This window comes from Aedes aegypti, chromosome 2, assembly GCF_002204515.2.
Source record: "Aedes aegypti strain LVP_AGWG chromosome 2, AaegL5.0 Primary Assembly, whole genome shotgun sequence".
NCBI lineage: Eukaryota > Metazoa > Arthropoda > Insecta > Diptera > Culicidae > Aedes > Aedes aegypti.
The window spans coordinates 35,866,664-35,894,532 of NC_035108.1; the positions used below are offsets into that span (position 1 = coordinate 35,866,664).

At 37.2% G+C, this 27,869-nt stretch overlaps 1 protein-coding gene and 1 long non-coding RNA gene across 10 annotated transcripts in view; one reads left to right on the plus strand and one right to left on the minus strand.

The window, feature by feature from the left end:
- The window catches only part of LOC5572892 (sodium-dependent dopamine transporter), a 116,246-nt gene that overhangs the window by 35,947 nt on the left and 52,430 nt on the right, over positions 1-27,869 (plus strand). For 4 of the 9 annotated variants that reach the window (XM_021840520.1, XM_021840517.1, XM_021840521.1 and 1 more), the window contains exons 2-3: positions 6,098-6,268; positions 27,252-27,542. In XM_021840520.1, the coding sequence (XP_021696212.1) occupies positions 6,250-6,268; positions 27,252-27,542 (310 nt within the window). In that variant the 5' untranslated portion in view covers positions 6,098-6,249. Of the gene's footprint in view, positions 1-5,678; positions 5,698-5,999; positions 6,269-26,857; positions 26,876-27,251; positions 27,543-27,869 lie in introns of those variants that run through there. The other 5 variants (XM_021840522.1, XM_021840518.1, XM_021840516.1 and 2 more) reach the window with 5 other exon arrangements.
- LOC110675451 lies at positions 4,885-5,679 on the minus strand. The gene is made up of 2 exons (XR_002499506.1): positions 5,479-5,679; positions 4,885-5,117 (listed from the first exon to the last, which is right to left on the minus strand). It is a non-coding gene; the product is annotated as an uncharacterized LOC110675451 (long non-coding RNA).

A 27,869-nucleotide genomic window follows, 5' to 3' on the forward strand; every position in this document is an offset into this window, starting at 1 on the left:
TGTACAATTATCTTCATATATGTTTCATGGGAATATAATAAAAAAATAAAGAATCAATGTTTTATACAGGGCGAATTTCGTTTCCGTTTGCAAGCTGCGGGACCTAAGCTGGTTAGTCCGTAAAAGGCCCTATTCGCAGCCGTAACACGTCTTTTCACTTCGCGGGAAACGTCGTTGTCACATGTCACAAGTGTTTCAAGGTAAACAAATTCTTCAACAACTTTAAACACATCCCCATCAAACACTACCTCAGCACCTACACCACCATGCCTGACTCTATCTCTACCTGCAACCATGTACTTCGTTTTGGTAGAATTAATAGTCAGGCCTATCGTCGCTGTCTCCCTCTTCAGAGGCACGAAGGCCTTTTCCACTGACCTGCGATCGATTCCAATTAGATCTATATCGTCCGCAAAGCCAAGGCGCATGTGCGATCTTGTGATAATAGTGCCATTTCTCTGCACGCCAGATCTCCTAATAGCACCCTCGAGTGCAATATTGAACAGTAAATTCGAAAGTGCGTCTCTCTGCTTCAATCCGTCTAACGTCACGAACGAGGTTGACACCTCGTCTGCGATCCGAACACTTGATTTCGAACCATCCAGCGTAGCACGTATCAGCCTAATCAGTTTAGCCGGAAAACCATTTTCAGACATTATCTGCCGAAGCTCATTTCTTTTCACTGAGTCGTACGCCGCCTTGAAATCAATAAACAGATGGTGAGTCTGCAAGTTATACTCCCGGAATTTGTCTAGGATCATTCGCAAGCTAAACATCTGTTCCGTTGTCGAACGGCCCTCACAAAAACCAGCTTGGTATTCGCCGACGAAGGACTCTTCGAGCGGTCTCAGTCTGTTAAACAGGATGCGCGACAGAATTTTGTACGCCGAATTCAACAGGGTAATTCCTCTGTAATTGGCACACTCCAGTCTGTGCCCTTTCTTGTAGATAGGGCGGATGAGGCCATCCAACCAGCCGTCGGGCAATTCTTCGTCCTCTCATACTTTCAGCAGTACTCGGTGGATCGACTGGTAATGCTGCTCGCTTCCGTGCTTGAGAAGCTCGACTAAACATAGAAAGGACATGTTTTAAATAAAAACTTTCTATTAATGATTGCACTGCTCTTACTATTTGGTGTACCGTAATCCGGGGTAACATTGATCATTTTTCTTAGTTTTTCTTAAATTTTTCATTTCACAATACAAATGTTACAAGTTTCATATTTTTAAAACAAGTACTGGCACCCACCGCTCCTGTTTATGTACTTTATTTTGTTTTTCGAAAGATTTAAACATGTGTAAATAAATGTTTTAAGTGATTTTTTGATTCTGATATGGGGTAACATTGATCACCCAAGTAAACAACGTTCGCTAATATTGGAAATGTCGTTACTTACTAAAATCAGGGCCCCTGAAGCCGAACATGAAGACCAAACTCTTACAAGTCATTTACTTTTTGAGTTATTTCAAAATTAAAAACACCTTGAACCGCGGAATACGCCTAAAAGTAGGCAATTTCTTAAGGAAATTCTACATTCGTAATAGTAATTAGTTAATGTTGCCTAATTGAATAAACTTATGAAAGATTTGACAACGGAATCGTTTTTGGCGATGCCATTTTTAGTAAGAACCGCATTTTCCTTGATCACATCGTCTGCAGAACTCATGTGAGACATGAATTTTCGCTAGTGTCAGTGAAAATGATAGAAATCATTGTTTCAAAAAGTTGACAAATTTGCGCATGAACTAAACGCAATTTTGGCAAAAACCTTAATTATCATTAGCTTATGAATATACGAAAGAGAGGCACCATTCATGGTTCGAAAATGTTTCATCAATAAATCTATATTTGAACGTTTAACAAGATGAGTAATCCCGATCAATGTTACCCCTCTGATCAATGTTACCCCGGATTACGGTATATACAATTTGACATTCTCTGCACAAGAAAAAATCAATGCTGACAAGAAAATCTAAGTCTATTTGAAAGTACAGGATTTCTGTTTCCGATAATCAAAATAAAAAATCGATTCAATTGTTCTTATTCGAAAGAAGAATGAGTATATTTTTCAAGAATATAGGATTCACTAATTGTCAAAAATTTAGTTGTAAATTTGATGTATAATTTGTTACTAGTTTGTTGAAAGAATGAGTGCTTTTTAAAAGAAAAAGTAATACACTATTTATCAACAAATAGCTCAACCAGTAGCAAATCCAATCCACCTTCTGAAAGTTGCTGCATTTATTTTTAAGAATATGTTTTACTGTAAAATATTCATAAAAAAAAAACAAAACAATTGAGCTTATTGAGCTTATTTTTATTCTGATGCATCTAGTGGAAAAAAGGTTTGGTTCGCCCACGAAGAGTATAAAAAAGAAAATTGTTCAATGCTTTTGAGATTTTCTTTGCCGTTATGTGAGTTTAGAGAAGCAGCAAACGAAAGCTAAACGTCTGTTTCATACGTTTATCATTTTTTTTTTATTTTACCTCTTTATTTTGAGCTGCTACACTGCTCCTGTCTGGTCAGAAATGGATGTTGGATTGACATCTTTCTGGAAATTTGTTCCTTGCTTACTTTGATGAGAATTGTAAATTTTGCTGTTTTCAACACCGTTCGCATCGCAACCATTTTTTTCCTTGGCAACACTGTCCTTGAAAAATTACTGCTTTCGACGTTATGTCCCTTTCGAAGTTTTGGCATTCGACGTTTTGGGTTTCGACGTTTTGTCTTCTGTCCCTAATCCACTCCAGGTCCATATACCTGTCTCCGGCGCAAAATGGCGCAGATGACCCTTACATATTATGAAAATATCATATCGTCCCCTCTGGCAAGTGATGAAAACTTTTGTCTATAAGAGTCTTTTCATGCGTTTTTACTATCAACCAAATGAGCCTTGTGAAACCGAAATCGATCGATAACTTCTTTCCTTAAGGAGATAAAAATTAGCGATGTTCAGCTAAAACACGTGTTTTAAGATAATGAACAACTTTGTTAAACATATCAAAAATGTTGAAAAGCTCGTGAACAAGTTATAACATTTTTAACAAAATGTGCATACATTTGTATGTGAATACTCGTTAAAAACCATTTTTGTTTATAACGTTTTACCAAGAATTTCAACATTTTTTATGTCTTCACTTGCCAAGGCTTCACGGAGCACCAAGTGCTTCGGGGAGCACGATTTGAAAACCCCTGTATAGAAGATGGTCCATAAATCTTTATCCGTCTTACAAAGGCGAGGAAACGGCAATTTCAACACACTCGTGATCATGCTGTGAAAGTTATACGGCAAAGTCTGCAAAAATAAATTATAGAACATTTTTCAGAATTATTAAAACGGGAAATAGAATCTCATAATTGGAATCTGGCTCTACGTCTACGTCTTGAAATATCTAATATATTGAAAATGCATCATAAGTAGATTCCAACTTTTAGAGAGAGGGTAACAAAATACTATCAACTAATTGCGAAAAAGCCCAAAAATTTGCAATACAGTTTGAAAGCGCGCTCAATTTTAGTTTAAGACTCATCAGTCTAATAGAAAATCAAGTTACTTTGGATTTCGAAAACATTCTCAATCAAGAGAACGTTTACAAAAATTCCTGGGAGACTGATATGGGAAAAATGACAACTATTATTAAATAATTCAAAACTATGAATTCTACATCACAATCAAGAAATTTCCTGAGAGTAGCTTATAATTCTTGGTTGATATGTTTGACAAATGTTTTCAGTTGGCATTTTTCCTGACAAAGGCTAAAAAAACGTAGTGGTACCAATTTTAAAACCAGATAAAAATCCTGAATAAGCTTCCAGCTATTGTCCAATTAGCTTGCATTCCTCGATCAGTAAACTTTTTGAACAGAATGATGGTCAAAATCAACGATAAACCAATTTTCGCAGAGTTCGAATTTCGACATGGACATTCATCAACTTTTACGTGCACCAAATTTAATTCGTTCCAACAAATCTGAAGTCTTTTCTACTGGTCTTGCTCTTCTAGACATAGAAAAAACATTCGACAGTATTTGGCATGAAGCCTTGATTGTAAAATTACAAAAACTTCAATGTTCCAACATACATACATTATTAGACTAAATCAAAGTTATCTGTCAAATCGTACACTTTAGGTTAATTATCAGAACTCCAAGTCTAAAAGGCTTTTTGTAAGAGCTGGTGTTCTTCAAGGCAGCATTTTGCGACCAATATTATACAATATTTTCACATCTGACTTACCTGAGTTACCCCAGGGATGTCAAAAATCTTTGTTTGCGGATGACACAGACCTCTCCACCAAAGGACGAAGCCTTCGTGTCAACTGATTGCAAAAAAGTTTGAATATATTTTCTTCATACCTGCAAAAATGTTAAATTTTTCCAAATGCTTCAAAAACAACTTTTATTCCCACATAAACCAAAGGTTTTTAATTCAAAGTTAAGTTAAGTATCTAGGGCTCATGCTAGATAAAAATTAGACTTCAAAAAATTAAATTGGGTAAGTATTAACCGTAATTAACACAACTCTTAAGACTGACGATAATCGAAGGAAAGCTTTGAAAAATATGATTACCTAAATGCATTCGCGTAGCAATGTCTTTTTGAAGAACCATTTGACCAAGTGGACTCTCCCTTGGCATTTTGTTTATAATAGTGCAATTGTTGAATGGAATCTCGAACAAGAATTATCAAGTTTTGTAATTCTATTTTAATTCAATTACGAAAGTTCGGAAAACCTTTCTTTCTATTTGAAAATTGCACGCTTGATTAACGCACCCAAGAAATGCAAACCTACAAGATAATTGCTGCTCATCGAACATTAAATACATATCAATCACGATTACTTTTCTTCCTAATAGTTCCATAACCGTCGAACAGCAATCGGCGTCTCAATCGATCTTTTATTTGTGCTGTAATAATATTTGATGAATCATTGAAGGAGGAGTAGGCCCTCGAAGTCGAGTTGTGTTCAGCACCACAACAGCCGCCGTTGGCTTCAGCGCAGTCGAGCTTATTGATATTGCCTTATCCGCCGAAGCGTGACTCTAGGAAATTAATCTTCCAACATCAACGATTGACAACGGGGTGGTGGCTGGTGAGGTGCAACGATTTGACCCAACCTGTTGTAGAAATGGAATGAATTTCTTTATATTAGATAAAAGAGTTAAAAAAGTGAAACAATAGAAAATTCAAAGTAATTCAAGGTAGATTCGATATCGACTAATGGAACCATACTTAAAACAAAACTTCATAGTTTCTATGATGGTCTCCTCAAACAGCTTTCGAAAGTATTTCTGTCCCTTGACTCGATATTTCCATGTATCGATGATCCCTTCAGATATCGACTTATGGTGGTTTGACTGTACGTTTAACTCCACGGAAAAGCAATGGCATTCAAAGGGTTAACCACCATAGTAAACCGATAAAGTTCCGGGATCAATTTCAGCAAGTACCAATAACTGGTTTCGCAAGTGAACTCACCGCACAAATTCTCATTCTCGTTTGCAATTTTTCTACGATCCGGCACGAGAGTAACGTAGGTATCTCACACTTTCCAATGCCGACGACAATTTGCCTGCGCTAATGATGCTTTATAACTGAATTGATATCGTGTTCATCAGTGATCTACTCAATCTAGGCACGCTCGGCTCGGTGCAGGGGCGTTATGTCGAACGGCAAAACGGCGAATGCCAAAACGATGTAAGTGATAAAACGTAGAAAGGGACAAATCATCTAAATTAGTCAATTCCGATTTTCTGCTTTCGACGTTTTGTCCCTTCGACTTTTTGTCCATTCGACGTATTGACATTCGACGCATGGCTCAGTCTCAAGATTCGGTTGACTGACTTGAGTGACTGATGGCTGGCGACGAAACGTTGACCGCCGACTAATCTCACGGCGCGGCTAATCTGAGAGGAAGGAATGAGCTTAATTAGACCAAGTGAGAAGGCGTTGAATTAAGTGATTTCCTTCCAGCGGAGGTTGGGCCGCCACGAGTGAGTGCTTAACAAAACCGCCACTTTTGTGAGCAGAAGATGCGCATTATTGGCTGATGACGTGTGTTTTTTGTGTGTCGAGCTGAAAATGTTATTGTAAACAGGTTCCTGGTCAAGTGGGATAATTTAGTGCGATGATTATTTGAGTTGGTTGAATCGACGGGTTTGTGACTTTTTTTGTGTGAGGGACATTGGACGAAAGGGATTCCCAAAAAATTGATTCGCAGCTGAGCAGTCGAAAGGAGATTTCATCAAAATGGGGAAGCCCAGCAACGGTAAGATTGAAAACAACTAAATAACGTTTATAATATAGAGTATAGCTTTTCTCACGATTTTCCAGAAACTCATATACATACAAATACATTTAGATTATAGAACTAAAAAGCTTGAATTCCTAATAAAATTGCTATTAAGATTTGTTTGTCAAAATTCTATCCGAAAAATTGAAATAAATTTTTCTAGTATATAACAAATGGGAATATGAAGAAAGCGAGAATTGCTTTGCAATTTAAACATACACTCCCGTGCAAAAGTTTGGGTTCACCCCCTCAAAAACAAAAGTGTTCTGTCTATATCTCTGTGATTACGCTTCCAATTGAAACTCTCTAAGCCGCATTTGAAAGACAAAGAGTTATTCTTACTTCGTAAGTATTTTTCCAAAAACATTTTTTGAATTTTGTATATAAAATTTTAACTTAAAGTTGTGACATTTTTTCAAAAAACACACTGAAAAAACATTTGTAATTTCCTCAGCATTGGATCGACCAAAATTTTGAAACAAAAAGTCATTAGAATCGTAATCTTATATTCTTTGAAAAGCACTCACGAAATTTTTGTGAAAAAATCTGAAAATTGAATCATTGAAATAAATTAATAACTAATTACCAGGGCGTCCGATTTAAAAATGGTCTTCGGCAAAGTTGTAGCTTATTATTGTATCTCACAGTATCAACATAGTTCTAATCCCCAAGAGCACATAGGCAAACACTATGACCGATTGAATGAATTGTTTGCTTTTCCCATAGTATTTACCATATTTGTTTATTTGTTTATTTGGTTTCTAGCTTCATCTGCTTTTGCTTAATGAAGCGTTTGATGAGGAAAAGCCGATTTGAGTAGACCAACAACTCGCGACTTGCTCAAAAAGGCGTAAAAACCTCATATCTTTTCTACATAAACATTACAATCACTGTCAGTAACAATTATAAACAAAGTCATTAAATACAATACGATCACAATTACTTTTCTACAAACATTGTCAATCATCATAAAACTTAAAAACTATTCGTGCATCATCCATCCATCCAAACATCGTGGTCTACAGGAAACATTACGATGATCTCTGGTCAAGACTCGGCGACAATCGTAATCGAGAATGAGAGAAAAAAAAACATCTGGTAGCACCATTTACAACCTTTAGAGTTGTTGGAGAGGAACTCACCTGTTCAAAGTCGGTAATGAGCCTTGTAATCGGCGTTTAAACGCGGTTGTAGAGATGTTAAAGTCGAATACGTGAAATACTTCGTTAAATCTGGCAGATATGAAACGGATTGGGTCATGAAAGCCATATACTATAAAGGGCTTGTGCAGTCTATAAACTATAAAGGGCTTGTGAAGTCTCAGTTTTTATCCAAATGAGCTCAAATTTTGGGAGGACACTCGGAATTTGATCCTGAATCGAATAAGCGATGTGGAAAAAAAACCATTTTTTGAACCACTCTACTGGGTATATTGCTGAATGAATTAATGAAAGCCTGGGTCAATTGATGACCTTTGAAGTATTAATTGGGTAATCTCAAGAGGAATCCATGGAGAAATCTCTAGAGTAATCCTTGAAGGATCCCTGGAAGAATCACTGTGATGATTATGTGGGAGGAATCCTTGCAGAGTTTTTTTGTTGAGAAATCCCTGGATAATCCTTGGATGAATCCATGGAGGGAGAAACTCCTGTAGAAATGTCTGGAGGAAGCCATGAAGGGATTTTCATAGGGGAATCCAGGTAGAGATTTTTCGGATGTGGAGAAATTCTTAGAACATTTTTTGATAAAAATCTCGGAGGATGATTCCATGGTTAATCTTTGGAGAAATTTCTTGGTAGGAAGTTTTAGAAGGTCAAATCGAATCTCTGAAGAAATTTCAGAAGTAATCGATGGAAAATTACCTCGGAAAATTCCTTGGAGTAATTCACGTAGCGATTTTATAGGATGTATTCCTTAGTATAGAATCGCTGGATGAATTCCTGATGGAACTCCTGGAGCAATCCCTCGAGGAACTCATGGAGAGAACTATATGGGGAAATCCCTGCATGTATCATTGGAGGATTCCATGGGATGTATATAGAGTAATCCTTGAAGAGATTATTTTAGTGTAACCTCTGGAGAACGACTTGGAGACATCTCTGCGAGGATTCCTATAGAGTTTTTCCTGGATGAATCTTTGAATGAGTCTCTGAAGGAATCGCTAAAAAATATCAGGATAAATCGTTTGAAGAATTCTTGGTGGAATATCTGGAAGGTTTCCTGGAAGAATTCTTGGAGAAACTCCTGGAGAAATCTCAGTACACTTTTTCCTTGAGGAATCTTTGAAGGATTCACTGGAGGCATTCCTACGGAAACTCCTTGCCAATTTTCTCGAAAAATCCTTGTAGAGATTTTCCTGCAGAAACCCCTGGAATAAACCTTGCAGGAACTACTGGCAAAATTGGTGAAGGTATTCCTGGAGCCCAATTGGAGCAGGTCTTAAAAATCATAGTGATCGAAAGTTCATCCTGGAATGGAATTCCCGGAGAAATCTGTAAAATTATCTCGGAGGAATTTCTCCCTTGAGAAATCTTTGAAGTAATTCCTGGAGAAATCTCAGGAAGAATTTCTGAAGAAGGGAGGAATACTTGAAGTTATAATCAGTAATTTTTTTGAAGGAACTTCTGCGGATTTCCTGGAGCCATGTTTTAACATACATATTTTTACTCATAAGAACAAAACATGAATAATGGCTTGTCGCATAATGCCGTTTAGCTATGTTATCAAATTTTCCTAATTTGGCCTAATGGAAATGATTCCTATATAATAATGTAATGTTTGTGAGACCTAGATAGCCGTAGCGATAAACACGCAGCTCCTCAGCAAGACCAAGCTGAGGGACATGGGTTCGAATCGCATCGGTCGAAGATCATTTCGAGTTGGTAATTTTCCCGACTTCCCGGAGCATAAAATATTTTCGTACCTGCCACACGATATACATATGTAAAAATGTTCAATCGGCAAAGATAGCTGTAAACTGTAAAAGTTCTTATATAAACACTTAGCTGTGAAGCAGGCTCCGTCCCGGTTGGAATGTAATGCCGGGAACAACAAGAAGAAATTTATGTTTGGTTTTTTGCATGGTGTCTATTGAGATCTGGATTGAAAATTATGAATTTTGAGGTGTCGCATGATGGGACTTTATGATGGTCTGAAAATGTTCACTTTTCGCCCTACTGGAACCGGTTTCGGAATTTTCCTACCAAATCCGGCTAAATCGGATTGTTTGTACCCTTTGTGCTCTTGTAAATCGGAACGAAAAATCATGAAATTTGAACCATGGTACCATACATGCGTATGCACTTCTGGCTATGATATGTCCCAGTTCCTTCTGGAACAGGTTCCAGGTGCCCTTTTGTCCATATTTTCAAAAAATGTACAGGGTTTCATTTTCCGGTTTCATATATTTCGTAAAAAGCTAAAAGATCGAGAATCGGATCGAAAATAGATGTTTGACAACGTTCCAAAGTCATGGGATATTTTTGATTCTTAATGTGTCACTTCTAGAGGTCACTGAAAGGCTTATTTTATGTTTGTTATCAGAAGTTAGGAAAAGTCAGAAAATTTCAGATTTTTATATCTTTTCTCTACAAAGTTACAGCTCCTTCCGTTTGGCCAAAAATGACCCCAATGCCCAAGGAAGGTTAAATGAACTTACAGTGACGGGGTAACATTGATCAGTTTTTTTATATTTCTTCTCTTTTCATGTTAAAATGGAAATGCAAGTTTTATATTTTTACAGCAAGTTCTGGTACTGCATTTTATTTTCGGAATATTTTAAACATGTTTGAAAAAAGTTATGATTGTTTTTTTTTCAACAAGCTGATTTGGGGTAACATTGCTGTGGTAACCCATGTTTGGTAAGATTTAAAATACCTTTTGAAAAATAATTCGTTTCCCTTGAAGCCGTTGAATGTGTGGCTACTAAGCAGATTATCAAATTAATTGAACATTCTAAGAGCCGGATTAGCCGGTTTGCTTCATGATTCAAAATTCAGGTAAATCTGTTCGACAAACTTATTGTCCTCTGCAATTCCGCAATACCTAGCATGTTCCGATGTTCAAGTTCTATTGACCTACCTATATCGTTTTCACCGTGAGAACACACAAATTACACAGACATTCGGGTGTTCACAATACAGCGGAACTGAACTAACTCGAACAGGATGCTAATAATAGAAACCTACCCCCACCCATCTCACGTTTCCGGTGAGCTCCGTCAGATCATGGCAGAGTGGTTCGAAGACGGCCAAAATTTTAATACTTTAAGCGGTTTTCTACTAATTCTGCATAATTTTGAAGGCTTGTACCCTGTTTCGCACACAGACGTTTGGCGTAAGGTCATTTAGCGTGAAATCGTTGGAAATACTGTTCGTTTGGCATTATGAGTAATTTCAAATGAGCAGATTCAAACACATTATATTACTTATAATTAGCGATATCTACTGCACTTCTGAAAATTTACACACTTTTTCATTAAATATCGGCATTTCTTAAGGCCTTTTGGTGCGTCATCACAAAATGGCTTCTTTCAAAAACATTAACATAATGTTATGATAGTATTGGTATTTGCGTCATCAATAAAATATAACGGCTCATCGCCTGATTATATGGATATTTTATTCGAAGAAAAATGCTTTAGATGGTACTCCAATCATAATCATAAATTTCAGATACAGCTTTGTCAATTTAGTGACAATATACTTGAGATTTATATTCCCAAAAAAAATCTCCAAACTTATGCCGCATTTCATTGCCTCACACAACTTCACTTGCAAATAGAAGGTGCTTTACCTAATTCTGCATTAAAAATGAGTGTATTGGATTTTATATTGCGTTCACAACACTTTCACTAAACAAATCTTTAATTTACTTTCCATAAAGGAACACATTTCAAACGGGAACTGAAAATTTTTATAGTTTTATCAACCGCAACAATCAAATATGATGGCGGCGTTTTTCACTTGTAGCAAATCCACGACGACAACGACACCACCGTACGTGCACAATCATCGCGATCGTGAAGCGCAGTGATGTCAAGGATGCCTTCCATAAATTCATTGCAATTAATGAGAATTGATCACAAAAATCGTGGAAATTTCATTAAATCAGTTATCTTGTTATAAATAACCTTTTTGAAGAATTATAAGGCTTCATAATATGCGGCAAATATTCTGAAAACGAACATATTACAATTCGTATAAAAATCAGTCACCTACCACCTGGCAACACCGTCATCTCCTGCAAACATAAATAATGCCGATGCATAACAAAAATATGCGATGAATTCAACATCAAACAGAGAAGTTCCGTTGCTCGTCAATAAATCATAATGTGTTCTTTTGATATGTACGATTAAACAGCAGATTTTGATTTTCAATACTCGTCAAATTACTGAATTTCTCGTGTGTTTACATAAAAATATGCTAAACAAAAATTATATATTTTTTGTTTGTTTGTTTTGAAAATGTACATGGAAAGGTGACACTACTACTATTACATCAATGATGATTCTAATGATTCTTTGACTTATACGCCGCTTCACCTTAAAGGTTTCTAAAGAGATCGGCACCAACGAGTAGATAGCATGAACACCTGAGCAGAGCTTTTAATTAAAATATTAACAGTAGATGTCAGAAATTATGTGATGTAACAACATTTCGATGGTATGCAGTTCAATTGAAAACCGGTAAACAGGTTTTTAGTGATTATTAGAAAGCACAACTTGGAAAGGTCTGGTTGAAGATCTTTCCAAAATAATCATGTTCAATACTCCTGAAAACATATGGAGAGCATCTTTGAGCTTGATGTGATGTATATTATTGAAAATGGTCAATTAGCAAAGAATGTTCTCAGTTGATTATTAAGGAAGCGCTCATAGAAAATTCGCTGCGAACAAGTTCTGTCCTAGTTGTGATGTAACACTTGATGAAAATAACTTGTTAAAATGGGAAAAATTGTATGCGAAATATTTAAAGTTTTAATTTAGGCAGATCATTGTTTTCAATTGTGACCCTTATATTGGAAACAAAAAAAAAACTTATTAATACAAAAGTTTTGATTTTTTAGGTGAAATTTATTTAATCCTTAAATTTAATTTTTTTTTCTTAAACTTATAGTTACATTATATTTCGAAAGTAGGGGGATTGGGGGCATAATGAACATACGGGGCGAAATGGACACCCATATTTTAACACAAACCATTCAATTTCAAGTAAATTGTAATATGCAGAACTGTTAAGAAACTACCCTTTCGTCTATTTTTACATGATACAATTATTATAATAAGGAAATAAACGAAAAATGCTGAAAATTTAATTTTGTGTGTCATATGGTATAATTCTTATAATTTTGACCCAACTGAAAATAAGGTTTTACGGACGTGTTATGTCGTTTTTCGTGAATATCAACTACACGCACTCCTTTTCATACTTTTTTTCAATGTTGACACAAACTAAAATATTGATTGAGCGTAATTATAACATAATGAACGGCGTTTTTATTATTTAGATTGCTGGGGGGGCGAATTGAACACCATCAATAGGGGTGAAATGAACACCATACGCATTATATAACCTCAATTATTTTCTTCGGTTGTCATTCACTTTGTTTATCACGCGTGCAGTGTTTGTTATTGAGAGTTATGGTGCGGACTTACAAAAGAACGTCGGAACGGCAGAAGTGGTCAAAAACGGCCCTGGAAGCGGCCATAAATGATGTCCAACGGAACGGAACATCCATCAGGCGAGCCGCCAGAAATCATGGAATACCTAGACCAACACTGATTCGCTATCTGAAAACTCGCGATGCAGGAGTAGTGTTGGAATCTGATGTGAAACAAATTGGCTCGCACAAAACAGTGTTTTCAATCGCGGAAGAATCTGAATTGATGTCCCATATCTTGAACTTCGAAGTTCGATGCTACGGTATCACTACACGTGAGATCCGGAGCCTTGCATATCAATTGGCGGAACGCAACGGGAAAGCTCATAATTTCAGTTCCAAAACGCAGCTGGCTGGTTGGGATTGGCTCCATGGCTTTCGTAAGCGTCATCCCCAGCTCTCACTTCGTACTCCAGAGGCAACTTCTGCTGCGCGGTTGCAAGGGTTTAATAAGGTAGCGGTTAACAACTTTTTCGATGTTTTGGCACCCGTAATGGAAGGAGGAAAATTTGCTGCTAGCAGGATTTTCAACGTCGACGAAACCTCTGTGCTCACTGTAAGTTGAACATTTTTCTCTAAAACCGTTAATTTAATACATGAAAATGTTTCAGGTTCAAACAAAACACTCGAAAGTGTTTGCTTTAAAGGGTCGACGTCTGGTGGGATCTGTAACATCAGCAGAAAGAGGTCTGATGTCCACTGCATCCATCTGTATTTCAGCATCAGGACAGATACTTCCACCAATGATGATATTTCCCAGGGCTCGATTGACCGACAACTTGAAGAAAGGTGCTCCACCAGACACGAAATTTGTCTGCAACTCGTCCGGTTGGATGACGATTAAGGAGTTCAACACCTGGTTCGAGCATTTTCTACAGCACACTCGTCCAACGATCAATAATCCGGTCCTATTGATTCTGGACGGACACAGCTCACACACCAAGAATCTTACGTTCGTCGAAAGAGCCCGAGAATCGTTCGTCACAGTTGTGTGCTTGCCTCCCCATTGCAGTCACAAATTGCAACCTCTGGATATCAGTTTCATGGGGCCGCTTAAGACCTCTTTCTCACAGGCGGTTGAGGATTACCTTAAATCCCATCCTGGTAGAGTTGTGACACTCAACGAAGTCAGCCAACTTTTTGGATCGGCATTTATGAAGACTTCCAATGCAAATGTCGCCATCAATGGATTCCGTAAGGCAGGCATCGTTCCATTGAACAGGTATATTTTCAATGACAGCGATTTTGCACCAGCTGATGTGACAGATGTCCTACCTGGCACTGACCCCAGGGAAGATAATGATCCCACATGCACTGATCCAGATGAGGAAAATGACGATGAAGGGCCTTCACTGATCTATGAAGATACACTATCGAATGAAGCAAACAAAGAGAATAATGTTCAAGGAGGTGAGAATCAACATAACAATATGCTGACTCCAAAATCGGTTCTGGGGCCAAGTACTTCGAATACTCCGACTGGTATATCTCGAAGCGTCTTCAAAGTGTCTCCATCGGACATTATGCCTCTCCCCAAAACAACTGTCAGGAAAATTGTTCGGGGACGAAAGAGAGAGAAAGCTCGCAACATAACATCTAGCCCTTCCCGAGATGAGTTGAAGACAGCGCAGGCTTTGAAGGATATTGACCAGTTGAAGAAGGCTAGCAAGATTGAGCAAAGACTTATTTCCAACAAGACTGCCGAAACTCCTAGACCCAAACGTGGACGACCTAAAGGAACTAAAACTACAGCAACAATCATGGCGCCTCAAGATTCGCTCTGTGAGTTTTGTGGAAATTGTTTCAGCGCTTCTAACGAAGGACAAGATTGGGCAAAATGTTCCAAGTGCCTTTTGTGGTTCCATGAGTGCAATGGTTCTCAATGCCCTCTGTGTGCTTGATTGTAAGCATCAGTTTGATATTAACTCGCCTTACGGCAAATTTGAAATTGAATGAAATAACACAGTTGAAATGAATTCAATAAAAATCGTTTTCGTTTTGTTGTAAACCTTTAGTTTTCTTCTTCCTGGTATTACATCTCAAATGGGGCTCAGCTTGTTTCTCAATGTTGTATGAGTATTTTAACTCGAGGGCAACGTATAGTAGGCAGGCTTAATATCCTTCATGTGTGAAGCTGTAGTGGTGGTAAGGGGTCATGCACAAATTACCACGCTCCAAAAAGGGAGGAGGGGGGTCAGGCTCAGCATGACAAGCCTAATACATTTTTTGATGCTCGCATACAAAAATGCAACAAAAGGGGAGGGGGAGAGGGTTAATAAAGCCTAAATTTAGCGTAACATAATTTGTGTACCATCCCTAAGGGAACATTCATTAATTTCATAGCCTAAAAATTGATGTTTCGAACCCTCTTCTTTTTGTGTGAGATCTTCAATTTTTTTTGATTGGATCATCTGTTTCGCTTCTTAAACCCTCATTGAAAACGTGTCGTAATTTATGGAAGCCTAAGGGGTCGGTTTCATATAAGTGTAATGTGTATGTGATGAGTTATAGACGGTAAGGTTTACTAAACTATGCACATTTTTATTGGTTTTAATCGAGCCTCAACTATAGTGTTCATTTTACCCCTATAGGTGTTCATTTTGCCCCTAAGGGTGTCCATTTTGCCCCGTACCTAGTCTAGCAACTTATTTAGATACATATTTTTTAGTTCATTTGTTTTTGTTTTTAAACATTATTTTTATCACTACAAATCAATGGAATGTGAAGTATATAAGTTATAGTTGTGGACTGACATTGATTTCTCTTATTTTTTGTTGAATTATGGGCCTTCTAGAGGTGTTTGCTTAAGGTGTTCATTATGCCCCAAATCCCCCTACATCCAATGTTTAAAAGAATGATGATTTTGTGCTAAATATATCAAAAGCTACATGCAAAGGTATCGGCTGTGATAATTATATTTCATTCGGTAGTGTTATTCCAACAACACACTAAGCCGTTTCCATAGGAGACGTTAGCCAGAAAGAATGACGTTTCAAGTAATACTGTTCCATATGGTATGTACTTTTCAACATCTAATCCACTTTATTGCGCCGTTTCCTTACGGTACCTATCCATCTAGTATTAATTTCTTTCTTCTCTCTCTAACTCCGAGCAAAATAGACCGATATACCGGGAAATAAATTGTCTATCAAAAACTTCAACGTCAAATTTATTCCGATAGCGCAACTCAAAAGAATAACTAATATTTGAAGCAAGGATAATAATTTTCGTAATATGCCTTAGTTTAATCAGCAGCATGGTTGTTGAATAAAGTGTCATGTTTTGTGTCAAATGATTCCAAAATAAGCGTCGTCAGTGGGATTCAATAGGAACGTAAAAACGAATGATACCCTAAGAAATCCTTGGATTAAGATTCATTATGCTAAATGACTATTCTGTCAAACGGTCATTATATCAAAAGACCATTGTTTCAAATTTCGATAATGCCAAACGGCTTTATGAAAAACGACATATTGCAAAATGATCTATGACTGGAGAAAGGAGATGCACGCCAAAATCATAGTTTGTCGACAGTAAGTTTAAAAGTACAAAATACATAATACTTTCGAATTATTTTTTTTGTCATGCTTGTGTGATCCTAACACAAATTTAATGTATAATTTCAAATATAAAAATACGCCTCTTTTTAATCGATTTTCAAAAATTAGCGGTCATACATGCATTTTTCAAAGATGTGATATTCTACGAAAAAAAAAGTTCTTTAAATAGCTTCCTTTTTACACACACTATCATGATTCGGTTATAATTTCTCTCGTTTTTTTATGTCCGGTATTGGGTGCTGTTCGGTACTGGAGGATATCCCCTGCCATAAAAAAAATTAATAGGCTTTCATTTTTATTTTGTTCCATACAATGAAAGTTCGACCGATAATTACAATTTTCACGTCTAAATTTAACAGATGGCCATAAATCGAAAAAAAAAACAGAAAACAGAGATCCTGAAATATTTTTGCCCCATTTAAGTCTACTAATTTAATTTAATTATTCATAAAACAAAGTATGCATAGGTCCTAATTTCCTCCGAACAAACTTTTTTCTATCTAATCATTGAAGCTTGGGTTACAAGACATCGAATATTTTTAAGTTTAGCACTTTTTGGCTTACCAGTACTTAGTGTGCAAGAAAAAAAAATATTCCATGTGACGTTAATTTAATGGTAATTAAAATACTCTATGTTAAAAATGAAATGGCGTAAATTTGATAGAATTTGAACATTTCTTGTAAAATTACGTCCAATGTATCTGAAATTTTTTGTAATCCGAACAATATCAGTTCAATGTGACAAAAAATTACGTCATTTGTAACTTTAATTTGTAATTTTAATTACGTCATTTTATTTGCCTCAACCTGTCGGGCACATATGACGTAAATTTCAATGATTTTTTCCTAAGTGTGTGTACATGGATTGAAGCAAATTATAATCAATATAAAATCAAAAGTAGTATGTAGTTTTTGGCTTTGAGTTGAGGATTAAAATGGTCAATATTATAGTGCTATAGTGGCCGAAGCACGATTGGTCGAATGGGTCCATTAGACCGAACGTGTCATTAGGCCGAACGTGCTATTAAGCCCAATGAGATAAAAACGAAAAAGGATGTACCTATAATAAAAGATGGAGAAATTTCTGGTTTGTGTTAAGTTTTGATAGTTTCGGCCTAACGACCCATCGGCCTAATGACGTGACACTCATTTCTATCATAGATTTGTGACAATTTTTGTGATTGAGGATTTTTATTTCAATTAACAAAATTTTAGAATAATTCTTCATCATATTAACTATGTATGTCTTAATCATTAAGTCGAAACAGAAAAATATTGGAAAATAAAAATCCATAATGATTGAATAGCTTAGCTTAGCTTAGCTTAGCTTAGACTGACTACACATATCAATGGTTGCTATTCCGTGATTGACCGAAGTCAGTGAAAATGCACAAAGAATCAACTAGAAGTTCGGCTGGGATTGGCCATAATCTTCTTCAGTGTGCATAATTCAGTGCCTCTATTTATACAGGGTCAATAACGGCGCCGGCCACGTCCTTGCAGTCAGGTGGGATTGGGGGAAGGAATGTTAGTGTGTAACCTTTGCTTTTTGGAGACCGTGTTTGCCTCTGCATCTCCACAAAGGTTACTGGGAGGGATGTTTGTTAATGGGGAGGATCGTTGGGTCATAGGATTCACTTTGATAAGCGATTAGACCATGATAAACAATGATTTGTGAGATATATACATGCTTATACGTAAATATAATATTTTCATTTGATATGAACAATTTCTATGTAGAGGAAAATTATGCCGACACTTGAGGTGACGAACCATTCAAAGTTTGTTGAACAAATACCTAAATGTAACATTCCTACAGCTGTCAGGACGAAAGCATGTGTTATTATATTTTACTCATTTGAAAAGAAACAAAAAACTCGATTGGTTGGGACATCATAGAACACTCTTATTCTTATGCCGACACTTACAGTGGCGAACCATCCAAAGTTTGTTGAATAAAGTGAACCTTTCGCAAGTCTACACTTGTAGTGTTGAACCATTCAAAGTTTTTTTAATTACAAAAATAAAGGTATATAAGAGGTGTTCTGAAAAAAAAATGTTAAACATAAATAAATCATGAATCAGAGTTTGTGTCGACACTCACAGTGACGAACCATCCATAGTTTGTTGAAAAATCATATTTGCATCCCACCATTGTAACGATTGAATGTGCAGTCATACATATTTTATAGATTAGAAATAGTAGCATGAAACGAGCTCACCAATTGATCCGTTATCCTTGACTGAGCAGCCACAATCCACTTTCGGCTTCACTCGTTTGCTCGGCTATAAAAAAGCACTCAGGAAAAAAAAAAAAATAAGCGCGCGACCCAAAAAGAATAATAAAAAAAAAAAAAAAAAAAACTGTTCGGGCTTTCTTGACGCACTGCCCAGGAGCAAGCGTCAACGTCGAAGGATCAAACAGAACTAACCGATCGCGGCACTTTTTCAGTTACTCCAACCGAACTCACCGATCACGCCACTTTTTCACTTACGAGACCGACGCGCGACATGTTTGATCCTGCCCTCGTCGCTTGCCCCGGGAAAAGCAAGTGTCAAGGTCGAAAGATCAAACAGAACTAATCGATCGCGGCACTTTTTCAGTTACTCCAACCGAACTCACCGATCACGCCACTTTTTCACTTACTAGACCAACGCGCGACATGTTTGATCCTGCCCTCGTCGTTCGCCCCGGCAAAAGCAAGTGTCAAGGTCGAAAGATCAAACAGAACTAACCGATCGCGGCACTTTTTCACTTTCTTCAACCGAACTCACCGATCACGCCACTTTTTCACTTACGAGACCGACGCGCGACATGTTTGATCCTGCCCTCGTCGCTCGCCCCGGCAAAAGCAAGTGTCAAGGCCGAAAGATCAAACAGAACTAACCGATCGCGGCACTTTTTCACTTTCTTCAACCGAACTCACCGATCACGCCACTTTTTCACTTACGAGACCGACGCGCGACATGTTTGATCCTGCCCTCGTCGCTCGCCCCGGGAAAAGCAAGTGTCAAGGTCGAAAGATCAAACAGAACTCTAAAAATCCATAATGATTGAATATAGCAAAAAATATGTTCAATGCGTAATTAAAGCAACACGACAGCATTATTTACCATTTAAATGAGACTTTGAGATTTTGGCCGCCGTTTCTTCTAGATCGAACCACTGTGGCGTGTGCCACTGCAAAAGGTCGAGAGCGTATGCCAGTGTGCTTCACCCCATCACGTCGAAGAGCATATCGGCATCCTCAAATTGATAAAGTGTTTGGTAATGTTTTTGATGTTTTATCCTACTTTAGAGGCACATCATGTCGAGCCGATATCGACTGACTGCCGGCAATGCAGAAATTATGGTCTAGCTATGTGTGTATCACCGGAAGTGGTGTGGAAGTGTTAACGGAGGGGAGATTGAATGGCGTGGAAAGGATGATGGCATGCCAAGAGTCACTCTGGGTGCGGACTGATCGACACTTTTCACCTCTCTCCGAGGTTGGCCATCAGATACGCAAATGACGACCAACGGCGGCGAGTTCCTCCCCCCTTCCCCTTTGGGATGGGACGAGACGAAAAAAAGTTATACTGATGATGAGGCTGTGTCCTCTTGTCAGCGATACCCTTAACAGAGCAAATTGCGAGGAAAATTGATTTTGAGCGGAAATTCGATTATTATTGCTCCGTTATTGTAGCGAGCTATGATGGTGGCATCATTTGTTGGTTGACTTTGGGAAATATTGATGAGTTGGTTGAGAGACGGGCGTGGTGGAGCAACTTTGCAAGCTGCTCGCCGTAACTTTATGCAAAACGTGTCTAATAATTAATCGGCATTGTCGTGTCGGTTGATAATTATGACAGAGGTCCATTCCTTGCAGTTGTGGATCTTTTAGTTAACTTTCCCAATGCATTAAGTAAAAGTAATACTTTAGACAAAGTTCGACCGTAGTGGAATAATCATAATTTCTACAAAAACTATAATTTGCATAGAAAGAAATGCAAAACAATAGATATTTAACATATTAGCTACAAAAAAATCAAAAAACTTGTGTCAAAATATGTCCCCAAGAGTAGATAACAGCATCAAAATCGATTGTCTTGAACGAACTCTTGCCCCTCCGGGGGCAAGAGTAGGAAACTAGTACAGGGGCGAAAATTCCGCTAACTGAATTAAAAAACATCACTACTTTTGTGATAGGAAATCCTTTTACTAACCATAAAGTGATGTTCACATAAAAATACTGAATTAATTTTGGTGAGAAATTTAGTTAAAATAGAGTTTGCAAAATTAATTGCAAAAATAGGAAATTTTGGTGATATATCTGCGCGATAATGCATATTTAGCTGAATTTAAATGTTTTATGTAGATTATAGGCTAATTTCTAATTATTCTGTGGTATGATAATTGGCTTGAACTTTTGCCCCAATGTGGGCCAAAAAAGATTCCAACATTCATGCAAAAACTAATACACCTCAAAACATCCTTAAGGGAGGTGCAATGAAAGCTTATTAGTTATAAGTATTTATCATGATAATTATATTTTTCAAATCAAAGAATAACAACTCAGCATAAATTTTCTAAATCTTAATCAACTTATAAAAATGTTTGAAGTGAAAGTCTTTCACTTGAATAGCATTTGACATCCATAAAATTTAATCCATAAAACGGTTAAAACTTCATGGTATTTCATTCCTTTTTATAAGAACATTAAACCGTGGACGATGAGATTTAGTTATTCCGGAATATGTCGGAGGCGGTTTCGAAAAGGCATTGCGGGACTGCTACTGGATTCTTGGATCTGATTTCGATAGTGCTCCAGGAATCATAATTTAAAGAAAAAATAAAAAAATCCTCCAGTAATTTCCACAGCATTTGCACAAGGAATTTCTACAGGCATTCCTCCTAGAAACTTCTTCATGTATATTACAAGGGACTTTTACCAAGAATTTCAACAGGGATTTACTCAGCAATTGCACCCAAGAATTTGATCAGATGTTCATCCAGAAATCCAACCATGGATTCCATCAGAAATTATATCAGCGATTGCCATAAACATTCCGCCATGGATTCCTTCAGGAATTCCACCAGGAATTCTTCAGAAATTGCACCTGAGATTATTCCAAGAATTTTATCAAACATTCCTGCAAGAATTCTACCAGGGATTCCTCCAACAATCTTGTCAGGGACATGCACTTTCAGTAATTTTTCCACAGAGATGTCAACATGGATTTTTGCAGGAATTCCATTACGGATTTCTCCAGGACTACCATCAAGGATTTCTCCAAAATCTCATCCAGGGAGAGATCCTGTTGCACTTTTAGGAATTCTTCAATGAATGTCTCTAGGGTTTCTCTAAAAGATCCTCCTTTTCAGAAACTCTTACAGAGTTTTTCCAGACATTAGGCATATTTTTCCTAATTCCATAATTTGCTTTAGCATTTTTTTCCTAGAATTCTCAAAAGCTTTCTACAGCAATTACTCTTTTAGATATCCATCCAGGGAGTACTGGTTCGCTTTTATGGATTCTTCCATTGATGTCCCCAGGGATTTCTCCAAAAGTTCCTCCAAAGATTCCTTCAGAAATTCTTGTAGACCCGAAGAAAAACGAATTCCAGTCAATCAAATACGCTGGTCTATCATTCATATTATTATATTGAATTTCTGTCAACTACATACAAAAATCTTAGGCTAAGAGTTAAAGAGTACTCTTCATTATTTGTTCCATCGAATTCTAACAAATACATAACATAACGTAACGTATTGTAATAGAACCATTCAATATATTAGAAATACAATACATTATATTGTAAAATGATAATACAATTACAGTTCAATATATTGTTTTGAACAGTTCACTGTATGGTAAATGAGATTTTTGCAATATAATATGTATGGGTTGTTAAGTATCGTAACAACACAAATATAGATATTTTCTCATGCATAAATTTTGAAAATACAATACAATATATTGTATTGAACAAATTACAACCAAAATTTCAATACAAAATACCTAATAGGTAAAAAGTTACAGCCATTTACAAGTTGTGCAATTTTATTCCGTACACCCATTATTAGGTTTGGGCACATGAAACCTAATATCACACGATTGTATTCAGATCGATTGTATTTTATCTCGTAGTTTTATTGTGCTAGGCCTGCGAAGAGCTTGGAGGTTCTTCTCATATCTGGCCCTTTTGCAACTCTGGAGATTTAAGGTGAAGATAAATCGAAGCCAAACTAAAAATTTTCAAGAGCATGGATCTGGAGAACCAAACATCCGTTAAAGCTGAAAACTTTATCGATTGGTCACTAGTTGGTGGTGACCAATCGATTAGGTTTTCAGCTCAAACGGATGTTTGGTTCTCCAGATCCGTGCTCTTGAAATTTTGAACTTTGGCTTCGATTTATCTTCACCTTAAGGCGAAGTAGGCTGTCATTGAAATTTGTACTGGGCATCGATGATTGTGGCTAATTTGTCTAACGATTGCGAATTAAAGAAAATCACTTGGTTTTGCACTGATATAGCTGTAAAAGTATCTGCATACTTTCTGAATGTAAGCGCAAGTAGTGATACTTATCTGAATCAACATTACTTATGATGACTGAGTTTTATCAGTTAGAAATAGCAAGCTGCAAAATCAACATGGCTGTCAAAACGAATGACGGGCTACTTAGCCATTAACAGGTTAAGTATGCCTGGTTCAAGAGGAAAATAACCATCATGCAAATTTTCAAAACCTTTTTGCTTAAAATTTAAGCAATGTTCAAACACTTGCTATCTGGATTGCGATGATAGTTTTTTATAAGGATTTCCTTAAATTTGAACGAAAAAATTGGTTTTTCATTTTTGGATTGCTCATGATTGAATGATGGATTCTTGAGCCTCAAAGCATAAAAGTGACTATTTTTTAACCTAAATGTGTAGTGCCGTCCCTAGAGGTCGCTGAAAGTTTCTTTTAACACAAATATGTTCGTTTCCAAAAGATAGGGAAAGTCAGTAAATTTCAGATTACTATTTCAGATTTTCAGATTTCCTTTACAAATTTATTGATTATTTACTGTGCCGGTTGATAAAAAAATACCCAACTTACAAGGATTTTTTCACTTGTCTAAAATGAAAGAACAAGTCCATTTCCTGAATGGCTGGACACATTGATTCTATTAGTATGATCCTTGATTAAAAGCTCAAATCAGTGACGTCAATGGTCACTCTCGGAATTAACGCTTCCCCAGAAATAGAAACATGAATTTCCATTCGACCATTGCTATTCACCCTCCTTCACTTCACCCAAAGAACAAAAGAAAATACTCTTCCAAGGTCCCATTGTGCGAGACAAGTGGTTCAAAACCAGTGCCTCTCGATGACGATGACGACAATCGTTTCAAAATTCGTCCCAATAATTTGATTTAGTATTTATGGATCCTGCCCACCCCCACCTTCAAACCTCGAAACCGTCGTCTTCCTCCAGCAACAAAAAGGAACCTGAACACACAGTCAAGCGACCATATTTTACATTCCGGTTCGGCATCGATATTCTAAATGGGATTTTCGGTGACGTAATCAGAGCCACTTTACGCTCTTTGATTCTTTGACTTTCGGTGAATGAATGGGGGAGGGTATTTATGATGCAGAATATTTTACCTCCCCAGCCCACAATTTTCGCAATAGGGATGAGAAGGAGCAGCTTGTCGATAACAGTGATACCAACCAATACCATTCAAAGTGATGTTCTTCGTATTGTGAATGTGGTGTACAAGGTTAGAAGGGCGAAAAAAAAAGTTGGATGAAATGGAAGCGGGGAACCGCAGATTTACTATACGTAGGAAGAGAGCTTACGACATAAAGTGCAACAGAATTTCTTTCGATTGGGGTTCCCCCGGGGAATGGGTTCAAGCGGATTAGAGTATAGCAATGATTGGTTGCAATTGAAATTTTGCGTGGACGTAAAGAGCCTTGTCTACGAAAATCATTTAATTGAAAAATTGAATTTTCGATCCAATACAAAGATGAGATTGAACTTTATTGATCGTATGTTCAGATGTCAATAAGGTATTTCCAAATTTGCTCTAGTTTCATTTAAATGGAGTTTTATGCCGAGGAGAGTAAAGTGGCCTAAAATGCCGATCTTAAACTTTTTTTTTTTAACCCGCAATAAAGTCAAAAAATTTTGTCATTGGTGACTTAAATGCCGAACATCGGAACATGGAATAATTTTCAAAGTAATTCCAAAGGCAAAATTTTATTTGATGAGTGCTCTTCAGAATATTTCTCAATTCAATACCCTGATAGCCCTACATGTTTTTCCTCTTCTAGAAATCCATCTACGATTGATTTGGTCTTAATCGATTCTTGTCATCTTTGTAGCCAGTTAGTTATTCATGCTGATTTTGATTCTGATCATGTCCCTGTTACGTTTCAAATATCCCATGAAGCGATTCTCAATCCTATCAGCTCCACTTTCAATTATTTTTGAGCCGACTGGAATATATATGAAACACATATTGACTCTAATCTTGATGTTAACATTTCTTTACAAACTAAACTTGATATTGACAATGCTCTTGAAACTTTAACAAATTCCATTGTTGAAGCCAGGAGTATTGCAATTCCAAAATTTGAATCCGTGATTATAGATGATGATATTAAACTCTTGATCCACCTTTAAAACGCTAGGAGAAGGCAATTTCATCGCACTCGCGATCATGCTATGAAAATTATATGGCAGGATTTGCAAAAAGAAATCAAGAAACGTTTTGCGCAATTAAAAACAAAAAAATTGAAAATAAGATTTCTGAATTTGACCCTGGCTCTAAGCCCTTTTGGAAATTATCTAAAATTTTGAAAAAAAACCTCAGAAGCCAATACCGGCATTGAAAGAGGAAAACAAATTATTACTCATTGATTGTGAAAAAGCTCAATAACTTGCTATGCAGTTTGAAAGCGCGCACCATTTGAATTTAGGACTTACTAGTCCAATTGAAAATCAAGTTACTCCGGACTTCGAAATATTCTCAATCAAGAGAACGTTTTCGAAAATGCCTGGGAGACTGATTTGGAAGAAGTGAGAACTATTATTGAAAAATTAAAAAATATGAAAGCTCCTGGCGGTGATGGAATTTTCTACATCCTCATCAAGAAACTTCCAGAAAGTAGCTTATCATTTTCATTTGATATATTTAACAAATGTTTTCAAATAGCACATTTTCCTGACAAATGGAAAAAGGCTAAGGTTGTTCCAATTTTAAAACCAGACAAAAATCCTGCAGAAGCTTCTAGCTATCGTCCAATCCGTTTGCTTTCCTCCATCAGTAAACTTTTTGAAAAGGTAATTTTGAACAGAATGATGGCCCACATCAACGAAAATTCAATTTTTGCCAATGAACAGTTCGGATTCTGCCATGGACATTCGACCACTCATCAACTTTTCCGTGTAACAAATTTGATCCGTTCCAGCAAATCTGAAGGCTATTCTACTGGTCTTGCTCTTCTAGACATAGAAAAAGCATTCGACAGTGTTTGGCATGAAGGTTTGATCGTAAAATTAAAAAACTTTATTTTTCCAACATACATTGTTAGAATAATTCAAAGTTATCTGTCAAATCGTACACTTCAGCTTAATTATCAAAAATCAACATCTGAAAGTCTTCTTGTAAGAGCTGGTGTTCCCCAAAGCAGCATTTTTGGGACCAATATTATACAATATTTTAACATCTGACTTACCTGAGCTACCTTTCCGCCAAAGGACGAAGTCTGCGTGTCACCTGTAGTCGATTGCAAAAAAGTTTGGATATTTTTTCTTCATACCTGCAAAAATGGAAGATTTCTCCTAATGCTTCCAAAACTCAACTAATAATATTCCTACATTAACCAAAAGCTCTTTATTTGAAAGAGGGGTTCCAATAAATTAGTCAGATGAAGTTAAGTATCTAGGGCTAGATAAGAATTTAACTTTCAAAAATCACATTGAAATTGAATGCTTTCAATGTACCAAATATATACAAAAATTACAAACATTAACAGAAACAGGGGCCCAGATAGCCGTAGCGGTAAACGCGCAGCTATTCAGCACGACCAAGCTGAGGGTCGTGGGTTCGAATCCCACCGGTCGAGGATCTTTTCGGGTTGGAAATTTTCTCGACTTCCCAGGGCACAGAGTATCTTCGTACCTGCCACACGATATACGCATGCAAAAATGGTCAATCGGCAAAGAAACTTTTCAGTTAATAACTGTGGAAGTGCTCATAAGAACACTAAGCTGAGAAGCAGGCTTTGTCCCAGTGGGGACGTAACGCCAGAAAGAAGAAGAAGAAGAACAGAAAATCGAAACTTTGTCTAAAGAACAAGCTTTCGATCTTTAGACAAATTTGGTAAGATTTTTATTCATTAAAGTTTTCAGAATCATTGCGCTACATATACACTTAGATACCAATGTCATTTAGGGCATTATCATAAATTATAGACGAATTGATTGAACTAAGGATTTCGGAGATTGATTCCTTTAGAAACGAAAAACGAAGTTATCGAAATCATCGTTAACTAAGCCTCCGTGACCTTTAACACTAATGCAAAGAACATACTTTCAATCTCGTCTTGAGCAATAATTACTTTATAAGTACCTTTCCGGAAAAATTGCCCCTATCCTGATTGACATTTACCGTTTTCTATCATCTTTATCTCGTGCGCTCTTCAATCTGATTATATTGCTCTCACTTTTCCCCCTATTTTTTCCACTTTTTCCACCAGGCAACATCGAAACTGGCAAACTAGCCAAGGATCCGTTGGTGGACGGCGACTGCAAAAACGGCGTCGACGGTGGCGTGGGTGGCACCGGGGAGGAAGTCTCCCTGGCGATGACCACCCTCGGTCAGATCAAGGCCGCCTCGAGGAAACCGGGCCACTGCTTGGACCTGGCCGAGTCCGACCAGCGGGAAACATGGTCCGGCAAGGTGGACTTCCTGCTCTCGGTCATCGGGTTTGCCGTGGATCTGGCCAACGTGTGGCGCTTTCCGTACCTGTGCTACAAGAATGGTGGCGGTAAGTAAAAGGGGGATTTTTCCCTTCGTTTGGAATCTTAAGTGATGTAAATGGGACTTCTCGGCGATTTTCTGAGCAGTGTGCAATAATGAGTGAAAAATTGAGTGCAACCACGTAGAGTGCGCTGACATAGAGTTATGATAGGGTTTATAGATGCTGCGGGTTTCATAGCATAGCGGTAGCTACGAAATTGTGATTGTACTTACTTACTTATTTTTAACCTTTAAAAGGCTTGACGATTTCTTTTTACAGTCTTTTGCTCATATATTTTGACTTAATTGATTGATTCTCAAAATATTAGCAATATCGTGTAGGTTAGAGTGATGC